The following is a 19,762-nucleotide window of genomic DNA, read 5'->3' as shown; positions in this document are numbered from 1 at the left end:
GTTTTAATCAAAAGAACATTCAAAGAAGAAAAGCTAGATATTATATATTGATGAGTATAGTGAGAATTTTAATGCATAACATTTATTCCTATGTAAAGTTATGGAAAAATCAATTCAACTGTGAGTCATGGGTGGAAAATCAGAAAAAGATAAATCAAAATTGAGTAACTCAGTGTACTCAATTGAGTAATTCAACTCAGTGGCATAAGTGCCAGCCTGGCAAGTGCAAGGTCATGAGTTCGATCCCTGGTACAAACAAACAAACAAACAAACAAACAAACAAAAAAACCCAAATAAAACCAAAAACAAACAAAAAAATTGAGTAGCTTTATGTCTACAACTATCCTTGCATTAGAAATTCCTGTGCTAATTTCTCAATATCTATCATTAATATAAATTTTAAAAGTTTTTTCTTTGCAAAAAAATCTACAAGGTATTTACACGATTTTCTCTCTCTTTTCTCCATCCTGCACACTGTAAATCTAATTTGAGTGCAGTGATCTGCTGTAGCCCAAAGCTCTTATTACAATTTTTGTGATAGGATGTCTCTTGTCACTCAGAATGCTCTTACCAAGTTTTTCGAGGACTAATGCATCCTTCATGATATTTCCACTAATTTAAGAGAACAATTTGTCTGTATCTGTTTTATTTACCGATAATTTTCATTGGGGAAATGGAACTGTCTGCAGTCCAACATAGATAAAAATAGTGTTGCATAACTATAAATGTAACCTGGCTAGAAACTTTGTATCTATTTGAAACATGTTGTCTCTAGAAGGAAGATAAATACTGAAACCAGAACCATATAATTTGCCAAAAGCGCAGTTTTCCTGTCTCGCTTAACAAAAATCAATCTCTTTTCTTTGTGCCTCCTTTCCTCATCTCCCTGTCTTGTTCCTTCCTTCCTACCTTCCTTCTTTCCTTCCTTCCTTCCTTCCTTCCTTCCTTCCTTCCTTCCTTCCTTCCCTCTTTCTTTCTTTCTTTCTTTCTTTCTTTCTTTCTTTCTTTCTTTCTTTCTTTCTTTCTTTCCTTTCTTTCTTTTTCTTTCTCTTCCTTCCTTCCTTCCCTCCTTCCTTTCTTCCTCTTTTCCTTCACTCTGTCCTTTTTAAAAAATTTTCTTTTCAGACTGTATCTGTTAATTCCCTATACTGCATCTCAGTTTCTTCCTGTGAGGGTTAGCTATGAATGGCTTACAACAATATCTGACATGTACTAAGCACTGTTTTCATGTTTTTATCAGATTCTATCAATTTCTTCCAGAGAATTTACTCAGTGCTATTCAAAACTTTGAGAAAATGGAATAATAATGAGAGACTTGAGATTCTCTCTCTTACATTCTACAGGTAGGCAGAGTTGTCGCAGAGTTTTTCCTTCCTCAGAGCAGGAAGCTGTGTTCACCATTTTATAGAGAAAAAGAACTTTGCAGGTATGATTAAAATTATGATCCATAAAATGGTAGCAAAGACTCGTGTGAGCCCAGTCTACTTTCATGAGCCCTTAGAATGAAACAATGTTTGAAATAAAAAATGGCACAGCGGAAAGAAGGGAGATATTTTCACTAAGTCAACTAAATAGCTACCGTACTCTTAATGAAACAGAGGCAATAAGGTGAAAGACAGGGAAATGGACTCAGAGAAGCAAAGAGCAAGACAGTGAGAGAAGGAATGGAGGGGAATATATTAAAATCAGCAATAAATAATTAGAAAGCAAAATGCCTTATATTATGAAGCGATCAAGAAAGGAATATAGCAAAAATGGCAAGAGTATATCTGAAAGAGAATTGGAAACGATGATTGCAAGATTTCCCCTTACAAACAAATTTTTTTTAAGGGAATAGCATGAATGATCCTTAAAGCCAAGATAGTATGAGAAGAAACATGTTTGGATGGAAATCTTTAATAATAATTAAAATTTAATATGAGAAATAGTACTTAATTTCTAGTAGTCATGCAAGATTACAGAAAAAGACTACCATCTATTAAGAAGTACAGTGTTTACATCAGTAGTTTGGTAACAGAAGACCTAAAATAACCATGAAATATTATTCAATAGGATTTTTTGGGGGAGGTTCTGGGTATCCAACTCAAGCCTTGCACTTGCCAAGCAGGTGCTTACTCCACTGAGCTAAATCCCCAGCCCATCACAATATTTCAAAAAAACTTGAACAAATATAGAAAAAGTACAATTTATATATATTTCTCAAAATCGTGCAAATATAAAAATAATTAAATCTCTGGTAAAACCAAAGGTAAATCCTTTAACTTTCCATATGTATATAGGCTTATAAAGCAGAATCAAGAATGTTAAAGAAATAATTTTATTATATTAGAATAAAATGTTTATTTGCAAAAGCCACTCTAAAGGTCTAAAGAAGAAAGGTTGAGTAAATTAATACAAAATAAGTTTAAATTTATGAGTGAACAGCTTTAAAAAATATATCAGAATTACCCATAATCAAGAAAGGGTACTTCATGATGTTGTGATGGAATAACAGAGAAAACAGTAATTTAATCCTGATGTACACATACTAACACAGTTGTTTTTACAAATCATTATATTACATGAAAATAATAAATGGGTAAAAGACAGTAAGATGGCACAAATTTTGTGTATTGGAAGCTTGCATTTGAATTAATTAGAAAGCTTTTCTTGCAAGATGAGTAAGTTCTACAAATCTATTATACAGTTTAGTGCTAATAGCTAAAAACAGTTAAAATTTTCAAAGAAAGGAAAATTCATGTTATATTTTACCACAAATTAAGTTAATTGGTTGATAATAAAAGTGACTGGAGAGAACACTGAGAGGTGATGGACGTATCGACAGCCTTGATGGTGGTTATAGTTTCATAGGTATTCATTTATTTCCAAATCCATTGAGTTGCATAACTTGCGGATAGTTTTTCACATGTTCAAAAATTTGAAATATATATATGTTCACATTTATATATAGAATATATAGAAATATGAATTACTAAGCAATTATGATTTTTTCTGGGAATGTATATTAATCGATAGAACTAGAAAAATATTCATATCAAAACTTTGAATCATGTACAAAATTGTAATATTGTTCTTTGTACAATTATGTGTAACAAAATTATTAAAAATTTGGGGAATGACTAACATTATTTGTTTCAATGTATACATTTTGAAAAATTTCAGCTTAAAAACTAGCTGTAGACTTCTGAAAGTTCTCATATCTTTAAATTGACTTAAAATATTACCAGTTAATGTATAGGAAAACTGAAATTTCAAAAGATTAGGTATCTTTCCTTAGGTCATTCTGGAAAATAAAAGTAAAACAAATAAATAAGTTGACTTAAATTTAACTATTTCTGTTACTCACTGAAAATATGACAAGCAATACTGAATTTTGGATTTAAAATATACAATGTTTTATCTGAATTCTGCTTTATTTTTATAGAACTTCAAGAGATTATATATTTCTTGCTTTGTTCACAAATAAAATATAAAAGTATTTTAGCTTTGAGTTTTTTCATTAATTGATTGAGTCATTAATTTGCTTATCCAGGTAACGCATATTTATTTAATCTTTAAACTTTCTAATCTTTAGACTTCAAAAAGAATTTAAAAAGCATGATTTCTACATTATTTAGAATTTTTGGAATTTTTCTTCCCATTGTTTTGTTGTAAAAAGTTTTTTCTAACTAGTGTTTCTGGTGGAAAAGACTGGGAAAAATTTTTTTTCTGACAGATGATAGTATTTGGGAAGAGATACATAATACCAAGGTAACCAAAATAGTTAGCAGGTTATTGAAGAAGTATATTTCTGTGGATTTCAAAATCATTAGTTTGTCAATGTTAAGCATACTATGTAATGCAATCAACATGACCCCCTTACTAATGTTTAAATGAAATAGTATATATAGGGGCTGGGGATTTAGCTCAGCGGCATAAGCACCTGCCTCACAAGCATTCATGAGTTCGATCCCTGGTACCGATAAAAACAAAAAAGAAAAAAAATGAAATAGTATATATAAGTGCTTATATTTAATTATCAACAATTTTAATACCTTTATTTCTTAGGAATAAATGATAAATGCAAATTTAAATTGTAAATTTCCCAGTTTTTTATTCTTTTATTTTACAATAACTAGAAAACGTATCCATACAGTTGTAGTGGGTGTGTATCATTATTAAATGCTAAAGTCATGTTTAAAACAATTGTAACCAATTAATCCTGATGATAAAAATTGTAATCACTCATTTTGACAACACAATGATAGGTTGTGATCTTAATGAATTGCAGTTAAATGAGTTACATTTAAATCATATACCTGTTTAGATTTTTTATCAGTCTTTAAAAAAGTCCTATAGGATATTTTAGAAATATAAATTATGTCAATTCTAATATAGAGAAAAGTTGCTTTTCATTATCTATTCTTTCATCAAGAATTGCTTCTCATGAAAAGCAATTTACATGTTTTAATATATATGTATATATATAAATGTGATGTATATATACATTTTTTTCTTATGAGCTGCTTCGTAAATTTTCATTCTTTGCAATTGTGAGACATATAGCCACCTCATAAATGATTCACACATTGCCCAGAGGTACAGTTAAAGAGTGCAAACTGATGTCCAGAATGCATGTTTATATAAAGTTCTATTAATAATAAATTAGTTCTGTCTTGTAGAGCTCAGGATATGGTGTCTCTACCCCTAAAATAGTAATCTTGCAACTAGGCAGCACTTTATCAGAAAATGTGTCTTACAGAAGGTAATATATATCATTTTACAGTTTGTAAAGATTGTTTCATAAGAATAATGATAAATTTTGTAATATCTCTCATTAGAAATAAGATTCTATATCAATATATTATCCTTGTTTTAGAAATCTATCCTTACAGAATACTTCATCAGGTTAATATGGTATTCTAAAAAATGCTATGAAATTATATTAAAATGTATTTAATATTTAACCCTTTATTTAATGGAATACTTATAATTAGTTCGTGATGTTTGAGAGTCATTTTTATATTGTGCTTTATACAGGGACAGACAGTAGTTATGATATGTATTTGCATTTTCCTAGTCATAACAATATTACATATTTTGCAATTTTGCAATTATTTTTACCTAATGTGGAATGAAAATTAACAGTTCTTATGAAAAGTAAAACTTCTACGTAACAGCAATGGATTGAAGGCATTTATTTAGTTTCCTTATTTCTACACTTCACCACAATGGCCATAATGTGATTTCTAAAGGTATTTCCCTGAAGGACAAAACAAAGGAAAGGAACAAATAGCTAGATATATTGAAATCAGGAAAGAGATGGATGAATAAGAACTGGACTTTTGGAACTGGAAACTTTTAACCTAAGAGAAAAAATAAAACAAATTTGAATCATAAAATTCTCAAATATTGAGGAAAGATTTGACAGAGAAATAAAAATGAAAGGATGTGAGAGTCTGTTTATATACAGAACCGATGGAGCTGTTCTACAACCCTACGTAATGGGAGAGTTTGCAAAGCTTGAAAGAAAGACTCCAACTATGAGGCTCAGTGGAGGATTTGGACTTCACCCTGCAGTTCCAACATTAAGTGAATAGTTATTTTCTGAATGTAAAGCCCAGCAACCACTCTCTCCACGTGCAAATCAAAATACTCAGGTTTAAACATGAAGTACAATATTTGAAACTTTTTATTGTAGTTGTTTGTTTTTAAACACATTGCATCCAAACGTAAATACGTAATGAGTGCGCTTGTGGAGTGTGAATGCTCCAGAAGTGGTCATCCTGCTATCAGCTTCTTACTTGTCTATACAAACTTTTGCAATTAAAGATTGACAAATATTTAAGAGAAATCCTAAAATCAAAAGCAGACACAAAAAGCAAAGAAATGAAAAAAAAAAAAAAACAAATAAAAATTGGAGACAACAAAGATAAGACGACAAAGAAAGATAAACTGAAAAGATTGTCATTAAAAGTCCATAATAAAAACAAGTTTTAACAAATAATTATAAAAAATAAAAAAATTAAAACTATGATAGAAATTTAATGTATGGTGATATATATATAATTTGAACAGAAGTCAACAGTCAAAGAACTTTTTCCTTTTAGTGGTCCCTGTGTGTGGTATTTTTGAAATATTTGCATATTCTTGCTTCCTTTCCAAAGTTATTAGGATGGAAATTAGAGATAGATTCCCATATTGTGTCAGAAGTACAAATTTGTTTCATTCTGGTGGAAGGAATGTAAAAATGTTATTTAAAAAATAGTCACAAGCTCACATTTTAATAGTTTCCAAAAAATAATTATTTTATTTATTTATTTATTTATTTATTTTGGTCTTTTTGAGACAGGGTCTCTCTATGCAGTTCAGACTGGCCTTGAGCTCACCTTGTAGCCCAGGCTCCTCTGGAACTCACAGTGATCCTCCTGCCTCACCCTCCCAAGTGCTGGGGGTACAGGCGTGAGCCACGCTTAGCTAAAATAATTATATCTTACATGTGATTATATTTATAGAAAACCTCCTTTACATGTATGTAATACCTGTGATGGGAGTTTTAAAATGATACATAACATATGTAAAAATATTTATTATTTACTCTGAAATTTTCTGCAGCTGTCCTATAATTTTTAAGACTTGGTATGAAAAGCTTTCACTTTCAGTCATGACAGAACCTGCTTGAAAAAATTAAAAATTCCGAACAAAAGTGAAAGAAGATGTTTTTTAATGCGTAGCTTTTTGGTTAGAGTTTCTAAGCCAAAATGCATGGGTAGAACCAAGCTATTTTATCTTGGACTTTCTCAGAGGCTCTTCTATAACATACCAGATCAAGAGGTCTGCCAATAACTTGCAGGATACTTGTGTTTATATGGCCCCCTCCTTTCCTGGTTTTTCTCCTTGGTAACAATCATTCCCATATTCCTCTAACATCTCAAATCCATAATTTCACAATGAGTTCTTACAACTCCTTGTTAATTGACAGGTCTAATCCTAGGGATCAAACATGTAAATGTGTTTCACACTTTGCAGTTTACTTCTTTTAACAGGTTTGACTTTCTTCCTGATTTTGTATCATTTGGTTTGCTTATTCTGCCACATATATTTTGTTAAATTTTGTCCAGAATTCTTGGTTATTATTTGAATTAGTTAGTTTGAAAATAATAATACTATTTTAATTCCTAGTTGTTGGCACGTTTCTCAAGTTGTACTGGAACACGTGTGTCAAAATATCAGTACTTACATACATTCTAAAACAGTCTAAACCATTCCCAGGTGTTCCTTGTATTAAAAATGTCTACAACTCATTTCATCAACATGAATATCAAACGTTTTAATTTTGATAATACGTTTTGCCTATTTATGTTACTGATGAGTATACGCCTACTGATAATCTCATTTTGTAATAACTTATTCATCTTTTATTAACTATCATGAGGGAGAAATACAGTTAAGTTACATTTATTTTTAAAAATACTTTTGACCAGGGTGATTCTCTATCTTTTCACATGCTTTGAATTTGAAAGTAGATTACTATCTAACAGTTACCATATGGCTGGATGCATAACCAAAATATTTTTTAAAGATACGAATGAATGAAGTACAGGTTTAGATAAATATGCAGGAAAAGGAAAAGCAGTATCTTCCTCCCTGCAGTGCCAGGGCAGGCCATTTGTAGACGATGACCTGTAAGTGCGATATGGTAGGTGAGAGGAGATAACTTCCATGCTGCAGTAGAATGTGCGCCATGACGAGGGTGCAAGTGAGTTCTGAGGTGGAAGAGAGCTATGTAAGCATTAGGACTTCACATGAGCAGGTTTTAGGACACATCAGCATGCCTGAATAGGAAGAGCCCAGCAGCAAGCATGGCAAGTGCATGGACACTTGTAAACTGGTATACCGAGTTTTATGTTTTCCTTTAAGTGAAGAAACAAACAATCTATTAGCGACTTTCTGAGTTACTTTTCTTATTTGTTTATTAAGATGGTCCTGGTCTTACTTAGCTAAGCTGACTTTAACAAAATGCCAAAGGCTGAGTGGCTTAAACAGCAGACATTATATCTCACAGTGCCGGAGACTGAGGAAAAGCACTGCTTAATCCCAGGTAGCACATGGTCATTAGCTTGTGCGTCCTTATCTCCCAAAGGTGCTACATCCACTCCTGCTTATTAAAATATTGAATTTTAACTCTCCTGCACTGGTCAGTCCCTATCCCAGCCTCGTGGGCTCATTGTTCATCACTCAGGACATTAGAATTTTCTTATGGCCAAACAACTAGATAATGAAATGCTGGTATCTTAGAAAATGCCCAGAACACTGTTCAGGCAATAGTATTTAGTTCTATATTTCCTCCAAATATCAGATCTAGAAGGTACACATTTTGGGTACCACACTTTATGATTATTCATTTTTTCCTTAGCTAAATTTTCTTGGCTAGACTTGTTATAACTTTTAGAGAAATTTCTAAGAAATGTAAGATTTGTGTTGTAGTTTCAGTAAATATAGAGATAAATTGAGATTGACTAAATATTTTGATAAAATTGTAAATTTTCTATAATTATTTATTCATATAGTCAACTTTCTAGTTTTAAAACTAGGCATAATTTTATAATTATGTTCTGATTTGTGAATTTTAACTTGCTTTAGTATTATGGCTCATAGGTTATAAAACTTTATTGTTAACTGATGATCATTCTTTTTTCTTATATTTGTTTCATATATGGCTTTAGTAGTCAATATTCTCAGCAATTGTATTATGGTGCCATTCTGAATATATTCATCATCACATTTTCTTATTTTTTTAAAAATGTGATTTGCTTACTTTTAGCCATGGGCGCATAAGTTATTTAGGAAAACTATTGAATAGCCAGCTAACCATCTACCTTTTCTGGTCCCTCATCTAGTTATGAGGGGATAACCTGTGGAAATATTTGCTAGGGTATCTGGGGTACCTGAGTAACTCTAATGGCATATGTTTAAAAAGCATTTGGACCTGAAAATAAGGAAGATCTTATTAAAAACAGTAACTTTTATTTTCCTAAACTACTGAGATTGAAATCATGTCCCTTTTGTTATATTTTATTATCTATTTATTTTATCGATTCAGAAATAATGTGTACATATATAAATTTTATTATGAATACTCCACCTAACAAGCACAATATTATCCTGCTTCTTGCATGCATTAAATATACATCATAAGTTGCAGAGATTCTCTAAGTTATGCTCACTGTCGTTAGTATCAATCTCCACAATTAGCTCCTTTAAAAAATTTTCTATGAACTCTATCTATCTATCTATCTATCTATCTATCTATCTATCTATCAGAATAAGATGTTGACATAGTTTTGCATGAATATATGTGTCTGTGTGTGGTGAAAGAATTTATACACTTACAATATAAGAGGTTATAAAATTGCTTTTGTTTAAAAAAACACATCTAATTTACTTTTCAACCATAGTAAAATGCTGTTACAAGCAGTCTTAAAGTATTCTGTGTGTGATTCTGTACTATAGCTTAATAACTACAATTATTATTTCATGAGGCATCATTAAATTTTATGGTAATTTTCCTACATATATAAAGCTTCTGCCCATTTGATGTACTAGAAATTCTTGTATCAAAATTAGTGTAAGTGATCACAAACACAAATATATAGTTGTGTTTTTGTAGCAGCATATTTTAAGTGAGTTTCAGTGCCCAGGCCAGGAGAAAATAATAAAGTTGCCAAATACAAAATAGATCCTCCTTACCCAGACCTATTTATCTGCATTTATCTTTTGAGGATCTATGTCTCTGTCCTTGTCTCTCTGACCCTGTCTCTATCATCCCTTTCTCTGTCTGTTTCTACCCCGCAAAAGATCTGAAGACAGAGAATTTATTCAGAGTCAGTAGTCTTTCTTCTTCTTAGTATAATTCCTTAGTGAAACATATGTAAAATATGGTTGTCAGTCTTTCGACCAACTATTTTACCTCTGAGATGATTGGTGTGGGTTAGAAATGTCGCTCAGTGGCACAGCACTTGCCTGGCAAGTGCGAGACCCTGAGTTCAATTCTCAGTACACACACACACACAAAGGAGAGATGATTTTTTTTTAATTTAGATATTTAGAGTCAAAATGTTCTTTATGGAAATTGATAGTTTGAGGTAAAAAAAAACATAAATATTTCTTCTATGTGTAACAATCTTACTGAGCATACTAGAAAAACTTTAATGTGATGTTCTAAATAAATGGAGGAGTGGAATGTGTGAGGGTGTTGTAAAGTGATTGCCGTGGCAAATATAATTTATATAGACAAGGTTAAAGTATCTAAATTACAGGTACTATAATAAAAATTGAAGTAGTGAATTATAAGAAAGGCAGCAGTCATTTTCCTAATTTATAGGGACGTATTCAAAAGTAAGTCTTGCCGTGTTTTGGAAGGTACCAGAAGAGGGTTTCAAGAGTGACATCCCTCATTCTTAAACATATTGTAGACTGTTATAGTCTCATCAATGCATAAGAATGAATATTGTCTTAATGTTTTTAGTTTGGAAGGCCTTGGGAAAGATGAAGGATAGTGCTTAATCTGTTATTTTGCCTATCTTTTCTGTACATGTAAAATTATGAAATTATTCTTCAATGCATTTCAAGCTTCTCACTTGGAAATGCTCATAAATTGAATGTTTCTAATAATGTAAATAAGTGCTTCTTAATTCCTGGACACTGTGACTCACAGTTCAAATCTTAAATTTTGACTAAGGTAAATGTAAATGTCCAAGACTGACCAGTCGAGTTTAAGTGGAGTTGTATATCCAAGACGTGTGCTTTTTGTTGTCGTTGTTGTTGTATAATGGAGTCACAAAGTCACAAAGAAGGATAAATTTGAGACATTTAGAAATGGGCCTAAGTCATTCTTTAAAATGAAATATATCAGACACATATGTGCCAATATTGTGAGACACTGAAAGTATAAATATAAACCAAAATATATAATAGACATTGCAAAATAGGAAGAAATTGTTCAAAAGGAAAGGAGAGCAGGAAGAGAAAAGGAAAGAAGAGAGAAGAAAAAATGCAAAAAGGTGGATACAATGAAAATAAAGACTTATAAGGAGGGAGAGAAAGAGGGCTTGAAGGGAGGGAAAGGGAAAAGAGGAATCAAGGTGCGTCATATATGTGCAGGCACAAATTCCCTGTGATGAGTGTGACCAAGAGAGGAAGGATGACAGGAAACTACCCTTGTGGCTAGGGAAAGTTTTCCAGCAAAGGAATGGCAGTAAGATGTGTTAGTATACATTCTTGGCATCTTTTATTACTTCTGCAATGTCCCCTTACATCATCATTTTCTCGTTTCACTATGCTGCGGACACTAGAGTCCCCCAGTTCCTAGACTATACCTAAGTACCTTTCTCAGCGGTGAGCCTTTCACAGTTTGTTCTAACTGCCATGTTTCCACAGGAGCTTCTCACAGCGCTTATTCTGATGGTCTCTTTGTTCCAAGTTGTCCCGCATTAAAACGGGAATCTTCCTCTTGTGTACCGAACTTAACTTTTAACAGTTTCTGAAAAGAATTTAGTAAAATCTGTAGTTTTCTTTATTTCTTTTTGTTTACAGGGCTATTTTCTGCTCTGCAGTCAGAATTTAAATTTTGTGAACCCACAATCTTCTCTATGCTTACTTCTCTGTCTCTAATGATTAGCACAATAATCAGCACATGTGTAAATTAATGCATTTAAATAATTTAATAGTAAAACATAGACTTCAATTTATCACTCTGAAAATCTCCTCCTCTTACTACACAGTTTTAGAACATAATGTTATTAACATGCTAACATTATTAGGCATAATTGATAAATACATACAAGTTATTGATGCAAAAAATGAGAAAATCACACATAAAGTAGCATTACCAACAATTAATGTTGCTATCAAGAAATATGCATGCTTAAAATATTCATTGTAACACTAATTTTTAAAGTTTTTGTACACAAAATGACTAATTGATTATGCTCAGGAGTGTGGCATCTGTAGTCAAACTGAATTTAAATCCTGGCTTGACTCTTTTATGCTTATGCAACTTGATATCTATATGCATCAGTATCTGTAACATTATCAAATAACAATGTCTTAATTAGATTATGAGCATTAATCAAATATGTATACAAAACCTGTTGTCTATAGTTATGTGCTCTTTAGATTCACTAATCATTTGTTTACTTACCTAAAAATGAGCTGCACAGAGAACTAATCTGCTTCTTACTTGTCTAAGTTTCTTGTTTAATTAACGGCAATTACATTTTCATAGTATTGGACCTGTGGGAACACAATATAGGTATTTAAATTTGAGTCATATTCAACCTAAATTAATCTTAATTGCACTGGTGATTTACATTATAAATCATATTTTTCCGTGGCATAGTTCTAAACTTTAATTCTCTTCTTAATCTGCTTAACAATAAACTCTTTAACTTGAACACAGGAAAAAATTACTCCTTTTATCTTGCTTCTTTATACTCATAGCATAAACAGAGAATCTACTAGTTAAACAGTATGACCCTTCTTCAACCATTATTGGCAATAATCACGCTACAGCAAAATTCTCACTTTCATTTTTGCTCACGGAAAATATATTTCTTTTAAATTTAGACATACAGAATAAAAATATATTGTCTGCTTAACCATTTCAATCCAGGAGATAATATCATCAACTTTGTCAAGGAATCTAATGTTTTATTAATGCAAGCTGTATCCTAAATTATTTCATTTTTGAAATGAAAAAGATATTTATCATAATAGTGGAGGATGTGATTCAAATGATTTTTCACTTAATGAAAAGCATTTAGTATTTTCCATAATTGGTTTTATAGATTCTTTTAAAGGGGAAAAAAAAACAACAGATTTTCTAATTTTAAATGGATTATAAGGAGTAGATGGGATGCTAATGTATCAAGATGATAACAGTGCCTATAAAGGTTAACAAGAATTTTTCTTGAAATCAAATAGTCAGTATTTATAGTACAAAGGTCTGCTGGTTGCCAATATGGTAACTTATTACAATGAGCAAAAGATGTTGATAATATTTCAGCAATGTGTGACCCACCTGTATGACACTGTGAGTGGGAGAGCCAGTTTTGTTCACTCCTTGTTCAGATGATCCACATTTCTAGCTTTTCCAACATTCTTGGAAGCCCCTTGTATTTTAGGCTTCACATGCACAACTTCACACACTGCCCTCTTAGAATCATACTGCCTGGCCACCCGGGTCTCCTAAAATCTGGTTAGAAGTCTTCCTGACCCCACAATGATTGCATTTTGCATACTCATTCATCAGCACCATGAGGATGATGCCACGGTCTGCCACCATCCGGAGAAGTAGCCAAGTCCTTTCGCATTTCGCTGGTGGATTCAGTGGTTTCCACATGCCTGAATGACTGAGCACAGCAAACTAAATCCCATGGCAATCAATTCTGCAAGCAGATCCTCTCCAAAAGAGTGTTCTGAGGCTGTCTTCTCAAACCCAGTTCCTTCAGCCTTGAGGCTGCAAAGAATGCAGTCCTGCACATGCCCTCAAGCCACTTAATGCTCATTTTTTCAGGTCTCCTGGGATACAGCTTTGTAGGACTCAACTTTACTGAACTTCCTTTCTGGCCAGACTTAAGACTTTTTAAAGCATTTAGTTGGACCATTTTTCTTGTTTCTCAGTACAGAACTGACTACAAGCCTCTAACAGTAACCATTCCACAGCAACATTATGGTAGTTTGAAATTTCTTTTGCAGAATCAATGAGTCTGCCAAGCTTGATTTCAGTATCTATCAATGTCTTAGGATAGAAATGTAATGCAGAAAAGTTTTCTGCCACAGCATAACACACATGGCCTGGAGTTTAACTGCCAATGTATTCCTTTTGTACCAACTGAAATTTCCTCAGTTTGTGATTTACCAGCTGCATTTTGATTAGGATTTTGCTCTCCTAATTGTGACTAGAATCGCCCATCAAACTCTGTTTAACACATTCTAAGGTGGCTTCTTCAGCCAGCGTCTCCTAACCTTTCCAGTGTCTTTATATGAACCAGTTTCAGTTCTAGAGGCTTCTGAACCACATGGTCAGGTAGACTCACAGCAAGGACCTTACCAAAATCTTAGTTACTTTCTTATCACTGAGACACAATATTTGATATCTGCAAATAAAAGGAAGAAGCATTTATTTTAGTTGACAGTTGGCAGAACTTTTCAGTCCATAGCTGGCAGGGCAGCATAAGTTTATAGTGATGGATATGATAGTCCTCACGAAGGTTGGGAAATTTTTTCTGTAAATGATTACGTAGTGCATATTTATGGCTCTGTGGGCATTAGCTATAAAGAAGACATGAAAATTCGGTGTTAAAGAAAACTTTCCTAGAAAAGGAGGTGGCTTCAATCAAGGATGCAACTCTGCCTCCACAAACAGAGATGGCCCTGGGTACCAGGATTCAGTGATGTCCCCTGGCACAGATGTGACCCTGGCCAACAATGCGTTTTCAGCTCAGGATGTTGTACAACCTTTAGAAACAGAGGTGGCAGCAGTTCGAAAAGACATGGCGATGGCACAGAGCCAGGAAGGGCTAAGTGAAGATTCCCAGCTAGTGTCTCTCCCAAGTAAGGGAGGCTCACCTGCACCTCCTGGCCTGATTTCAACAGAACCAATCAAAAACACAGGCCAAAAGTATAACTTGCCAACTGATGAAGAATCTGGGATACAGAAATTAGAACAGAAGAAACCACTCAACAGTCAGCTTTCTGAAGCTTCTTTGGAGACCCCAGGAATAGCCAGGCCAGAAGAAGGAAAGGAGGCTGTGAGTCCAGAAATGACATCTCTACCCCACCCAATAAGGAACTCCCACCCAGCCGAGAGACGAGAACCAAGCCTTTGGCCACCACTCAACCTGCAAAGACTTCAGCATTGAAAGCCAAAACACAGCTCACTCTTGTCCCTAAGCAGCCAGCTCCTACCACCTCTGGTGGGGTGAATAAAAAACCCATGAGTCTTGCTTCAGGCTTAGTACCAGCTGCCCCACCCAAACGCCCTGCTGCTGCCACTGCCAGGACTTCCACCTTTCCTTCAAGAGACCCCAAGCCAAAGCACATTACAGAGGCGAAGGTTCCTGAGAAGCAGGCCCTACCATCCAAGCCCGCCTCAGCCCTGGCTTTCCGCTCGGGGCCCAAGAGCATCTCAGCTGCTCTGAAGGTTGCACCAGCTGCTGCCCCTGCTTCCACAGGGCCAAGCAGTAGAAGTCCTCCAGTGTCAGCATCCAAAAGGCCTGCTGCTCTTAAGATGGAGGGCAGATCCGCAGACACTAAGAAGATGACGGTGAAGTCCGCACCAGCTGACTTGAGTCGCACCAAGGGTACCCCTACCAGCTCTGGGAGGAAAGCCACCACTCCTACAGGGGCAGCTCCTCTGGCCACAGCGGCCCCCACTCGGGTCAAGCCTACCCCACTTTCCCGGCCCTCTGTGTCTCCTTCCGTGGACAAGAAACCCACTGTGGCCAAGCCCAGCTCTTCTGTCCCCAAGCTGAGCCACCCAGCCACTGCAGTCCCTGCCCCCGATCTGAAGAACATCCGCTCCAAAGTTGGCTCCACAGAGAATATCAAGCACCAGCCCGGAGGGGGCCAGGACAAAATAGAGAAAAAAACAGAGGTGTCACCACAGCTCGAAAGCCTGAACCTAATGTAGTCACTAAAACAGCTGGTCCTGTTGCGAGCACACAGAAATCGCCTGTTGGGAAAGTCCAGATAGTCTCTAAAAAAGTGAGCTACAGCCATATTCAGTCCAAGTGTGGTTCCAAGGACAATACTAAGCATGTCCCTGGAGGTGGGAATGTCCAGATCCAGAGCCAGAAGGTGGACATCTCCAAGGTCTCCTCCAAGTGTGGTTCCAAGGCAAACATCAAGCACAAGCCCGGTGAAGGAGATGTCAAGATTGAGAGCCAGAAGATGAACTTGAGGGAGAAGGCCCAGGCCAAGGTGGGATCCCGGATAAGGTGGGTCACCTGCCTGCAGGAGGCACCGTGAAGACTGAGGGATGTGGCAGCAAGGCCCCTCCGTGTCCAGGGCCCCCCAATGGGGAGGAGCTCTGAGGCTGCGCCTGATGCGAGGCCCCCCCCCCCCCGCTCCAGCTGGTGGCCTCAATGGCCTCATCACCCAGTCTGGGGGTGGTGACCAAAGGGAGGCCCAGACCTTGGACAGCCAGATCCAGGAGACAAGCATCTAATGATGACATTCTGGTCTCGTCTTCCGTCTCCCCTTTTAACCTCCTCTTGTCTTCCCCATTTCCCCTCCCGCCCCTCCTCTCCTGAACCTGCAGATTGAGACCTACAGGCTGACCTTCCGGGCAAATGCCAGGGCCCACACCGACCACGGGGCTGACATTGTCTCCCGGCCCCCTCACTTCCCTGGCTCCTGAGCCCTTGGCCCCCGCTCCCGGGCTGCCCACTAGACCTGTGAGTGCCCACTCGGGTGCCAGGCAGCCCTGCTAGGCCCCACCCCTAGCACCAGGCAGCCGCTGGCCTGGCCCCTTCCTGCTTTGCTCCTGTCCTGATGCTGGGCACTGCCCTGCTGTGGGGTAGGCAGGGGAGTTGGGGGGACTTTGTCGGATCTAGGAGGGAGGAACTGGATTCCTACTCCGTTGTTTGGTTTTTTGGACCAAACCTGAGAGAAACTGACACACCCTCCCTCCTCCCTGGCCAACCTGGAGGGATGAGCAGGGCAAGTGACCCTGCGCCTGCGCGGCTGCTTCCCTAGAGCCTGCTAAGCCTCCACTTTCCCCTGTGACCCCAGGATGGCGCCCTCCTGCTCCCCCGCATTAGTTAGGGGCCATGCTCCACGCTGCTGCTCACCGAATCTGCCTAGCCGCAGTTTCACCCTCCCTTAACCTGTAGCCAGTGGAGCTGCTGTGGAGGTCCAAGCCATGTCTAAGTGAGGGTCTCAGTAGGTGCGAAGGGAGTGGAGAGGGAGAAGCCAGGCCTCCACCAGGAGGATGAGGGTGTTGGTGCTGCCCTGCTTGGGGTGGCAGGGGGCCCTGGACGCTGGGGGCAGAGACCTGAGGTGCAGCCTGGGCATGGGCCGATGGCATGGGCTGGTTGTCTTGGAATTTCTTCGTGTGTACTCTGCTTCCTTTTCTAACAAGAGGCTGGGTTTGGCATCCCTCTGTCAAGTTCCCTGGGATTTGGTGGTCACTATTTGATGTGAGGGCAGTGCTGTAGAAGCAGGAGAGGGCCGTGGGGTCCCACAGCCTGATCTGCTACCCAGGGACACCCAAGGTTTCCCCCAGGGGACCTTGAGATGTCCAGTGTCGTATGGACAGTGGGGAATCAGGTCTGGAAATTGGAAAACAAGGCATGAGACCAGGGCCACCCACTCCCTTCTGGCCAAGTGGAGAGGCCAGCTGCAAGGAGATCCCGGATCGTATTGACACAAAGAATCTTATTGCACTTGTATTTTTTGTATTAAAAGTTTGCATGGTTTCTAATAAAGGATTAAAACGTTAAAAAAAGAGAAAACTTTTAATGAACACTGACATTTGAGTTGCATATAATTTCATATGTCTATTAAATAAAAGTTACAGAAGTTCATTGTTTTAGATTAAGCTCTTTTAGCCATTCTCTGCAAGAGATGCTAAAAATCAAAATGCTAAAGTTCTGCCTCAAAGAGCTGAAACTAAGCAGTTTTTCTGACCTTCAGAGAAGCAGGATTAGAGAGATAAAACTCAAATTTCCCCAACAATCCACTACCATTTGGCATGGTAATAAAGTTTCTTTTTCCTCAACTCTTACATGAAAAAAAGTAACCTAAAGAAAGTTATATTAACCAATCAGCTTTTTCTGATTTATTTATCTTTTTACCTTTGCTTTACAAGAACAATGTTGAAATGACAATTTTGCTAACCAGAGTCTCAAGGAAGCATTTATGCTTTTATGAAATGCTGACTCATTTTAAATAAAAAAAAATAGTTAAAATCTTTAAACTATTGTAATTTTGTCCTTTACCATAATGCTCATCCAAATTATTTTCTGCCCTTTAAAAATGTTGCAATGATTCTCCTCAGAGCGTATTGTACCAAAATCGGTGGTGACAAATTTGGCAGACTGATCCGCAGTCTCTGAGCCCTGATCTAGAAAGAAGCTCTACATGAAATACAGATCCCATTGTCTCTTGAAAAGAGGGGCTAAATATTCTTTGTTTCTTTGGTGGTTCACCGAATCGCTTATTTGAGGCATGTTTTTTTTTCCTTATACCCTGTACTCTGTTGGATCCAGTTCCTTGTAACCAAATTTGTACTTTGACAAGTACGGTGTCAGTGGTGTCATGGTGTCACTGGTAATATGGAGTCCATGTCCCTTTCTCTCCTTTTAGGAATTGATCATGGACCTTGTTTTGAACTCTGGAATGATGCAGACATGAACATGTCATTTGTCAGCTTAGGCCTTAAGGGAATACAAAAGAAAAAAAATTACATGCTTAATTACCTTTTCTCTTTTTTTCTGAGTATTAATATTAGAAAACTTGTAATTAGAAGTTTGTTTCCTATCTCCCTGCAACTGATGTAAACTTCTAAAATTTAATAAGCCCTCTTCCAGGTTTTAGACTTAGGAATATATTCTCAAGGACCTTGGTTTCATCTTCTTGGAAGGTCATTATTGAGAAAGATATCTCCCCAGTCTCCCAGTTAACTCAGGAAAGTAGGAGCTGAGCCTCTCAGGGCATCTCACTCCAGAATTATCTGTTGTCATAAACATAAGACATTTTTGTTCCATTGGATAAAGCCAGTTAGTTAACACACATGGTAACTCACAATATCACCTGCATTCAGGACAACTGTAACACATGATGCCATCAAGTACTGATACATGAGGCTTCATTATTTACTTGGAGAATATGTATTCAAAGTGTTGTTTTTGCTTGGAAATACAAAAAAAAACTGACCTTTTTACTCTATAATCTCTTGGCAAATTGCTTGTGATATGGTTCGCATTTTAGTTTAATGCTTATTTTATAATAAAATTATGCTCTTTCTCCGTTCTTGAGCAGGTTTTCTGGCTTGTGAGAACATTTGGTTTCCAGTTATATTTCTCTCACATCCTCTGGAAGCAGCATGGGCTTCTATTTGCTATAGGAGGCTCTTTTGCTAAGAAGACATGGGTAGCCTAGTGCATTACTATCAAAATAAAGGTTACAAACGGGTCTGATGCCAGCTGCACCTGCAGACTCCCTGCCCCACCTTCCGTGAAAGAAGCAGCTTGGCTGTTATCAACAGGACACACAGCTGTCTCTATCCCTTAATTTCAGTTGACTTCTAGGCCGTCCATAATCACAAAAGCTAAATAAGTGCTTTCTATTATACACTCATGAAATCTGTGATTACCTTTTTCATTTGGTTTCAACAAAATAGCTGAAGAGAACAATAGAAGAGTCAAGTCTTCTTAACTATCTACTACTTAACCTTCAGTGAGTTTCTTAAAAGTTGACGAACTTTGGCATATCATGTGGATAATATCTAATTCAGGAGCAATTTATTAATTAGAAGGACTGTGGCTGTACACTAGAAATATAGCAATCTGTTTCAAAAGCAGTAAAATTTTAATGTAGAAAAATATTTCTGATATTCAATGTTTAGAGATTTTTTTTCCCTTTTTAGAAAGACTTCTCTTTTTTTTGTTCATTTGTTTCATAATCTGTCCCATATACCTCTAACTTCCTTCAGTATACTAGGCTATGTTCTAGGTGACAAATTTTTTGGCGTGGCTAAAAAAATAGAAACATGAAA

General features: G+C 36.5%; 1 protein-coding gene across 1 annotated transcript; it reads left to right on the top strand.

Moving 5' to 3' along the window:
- Positions 1-14,430: 14,430 nt before the first annotated feature.
- Positions 14,431-16,297, top strand: LOC100722341 (microtubule-associated protein 4-like). Its single transcript, XM_063240412.1, is given in 6 exon segments — positions 14,431-14,793; positions 14,796-15,635; positions 15,638-15,970; positions 15,973-16,069; positions 16,071-16,098; positions 16,100-16,297. Coding segments are annotated over 6 exon segments (1,767 nt in total). The 5' UTR covers positions 14,431-14,435; the 3' UTR covers positions 16,211-16,297.
- The last annotated feature ends 3,465 nt before the right edge of the window (positions 16,298-19,762 follow it).

This window comes from Cavia porcellus, unplaced genomic scaffold (genome assembly GCF_034190915.1).
Source record: "Cavia porcellus strain 051 isolate PalLab524CR breed Dunkin Hartley unplaced genomic scaffold, mCavPor4.1 scaffold_30, whole genome shotgun sequence".
Lineage (NCBI taxonomy): Eukaryota > Metazoa > Chordata > Mammalia > Rodentia > Caviidae > Cavia > Cavia porcellus.
This window is presented reverse-complemented; position numbering and strand designations above follow the sequence as displayed.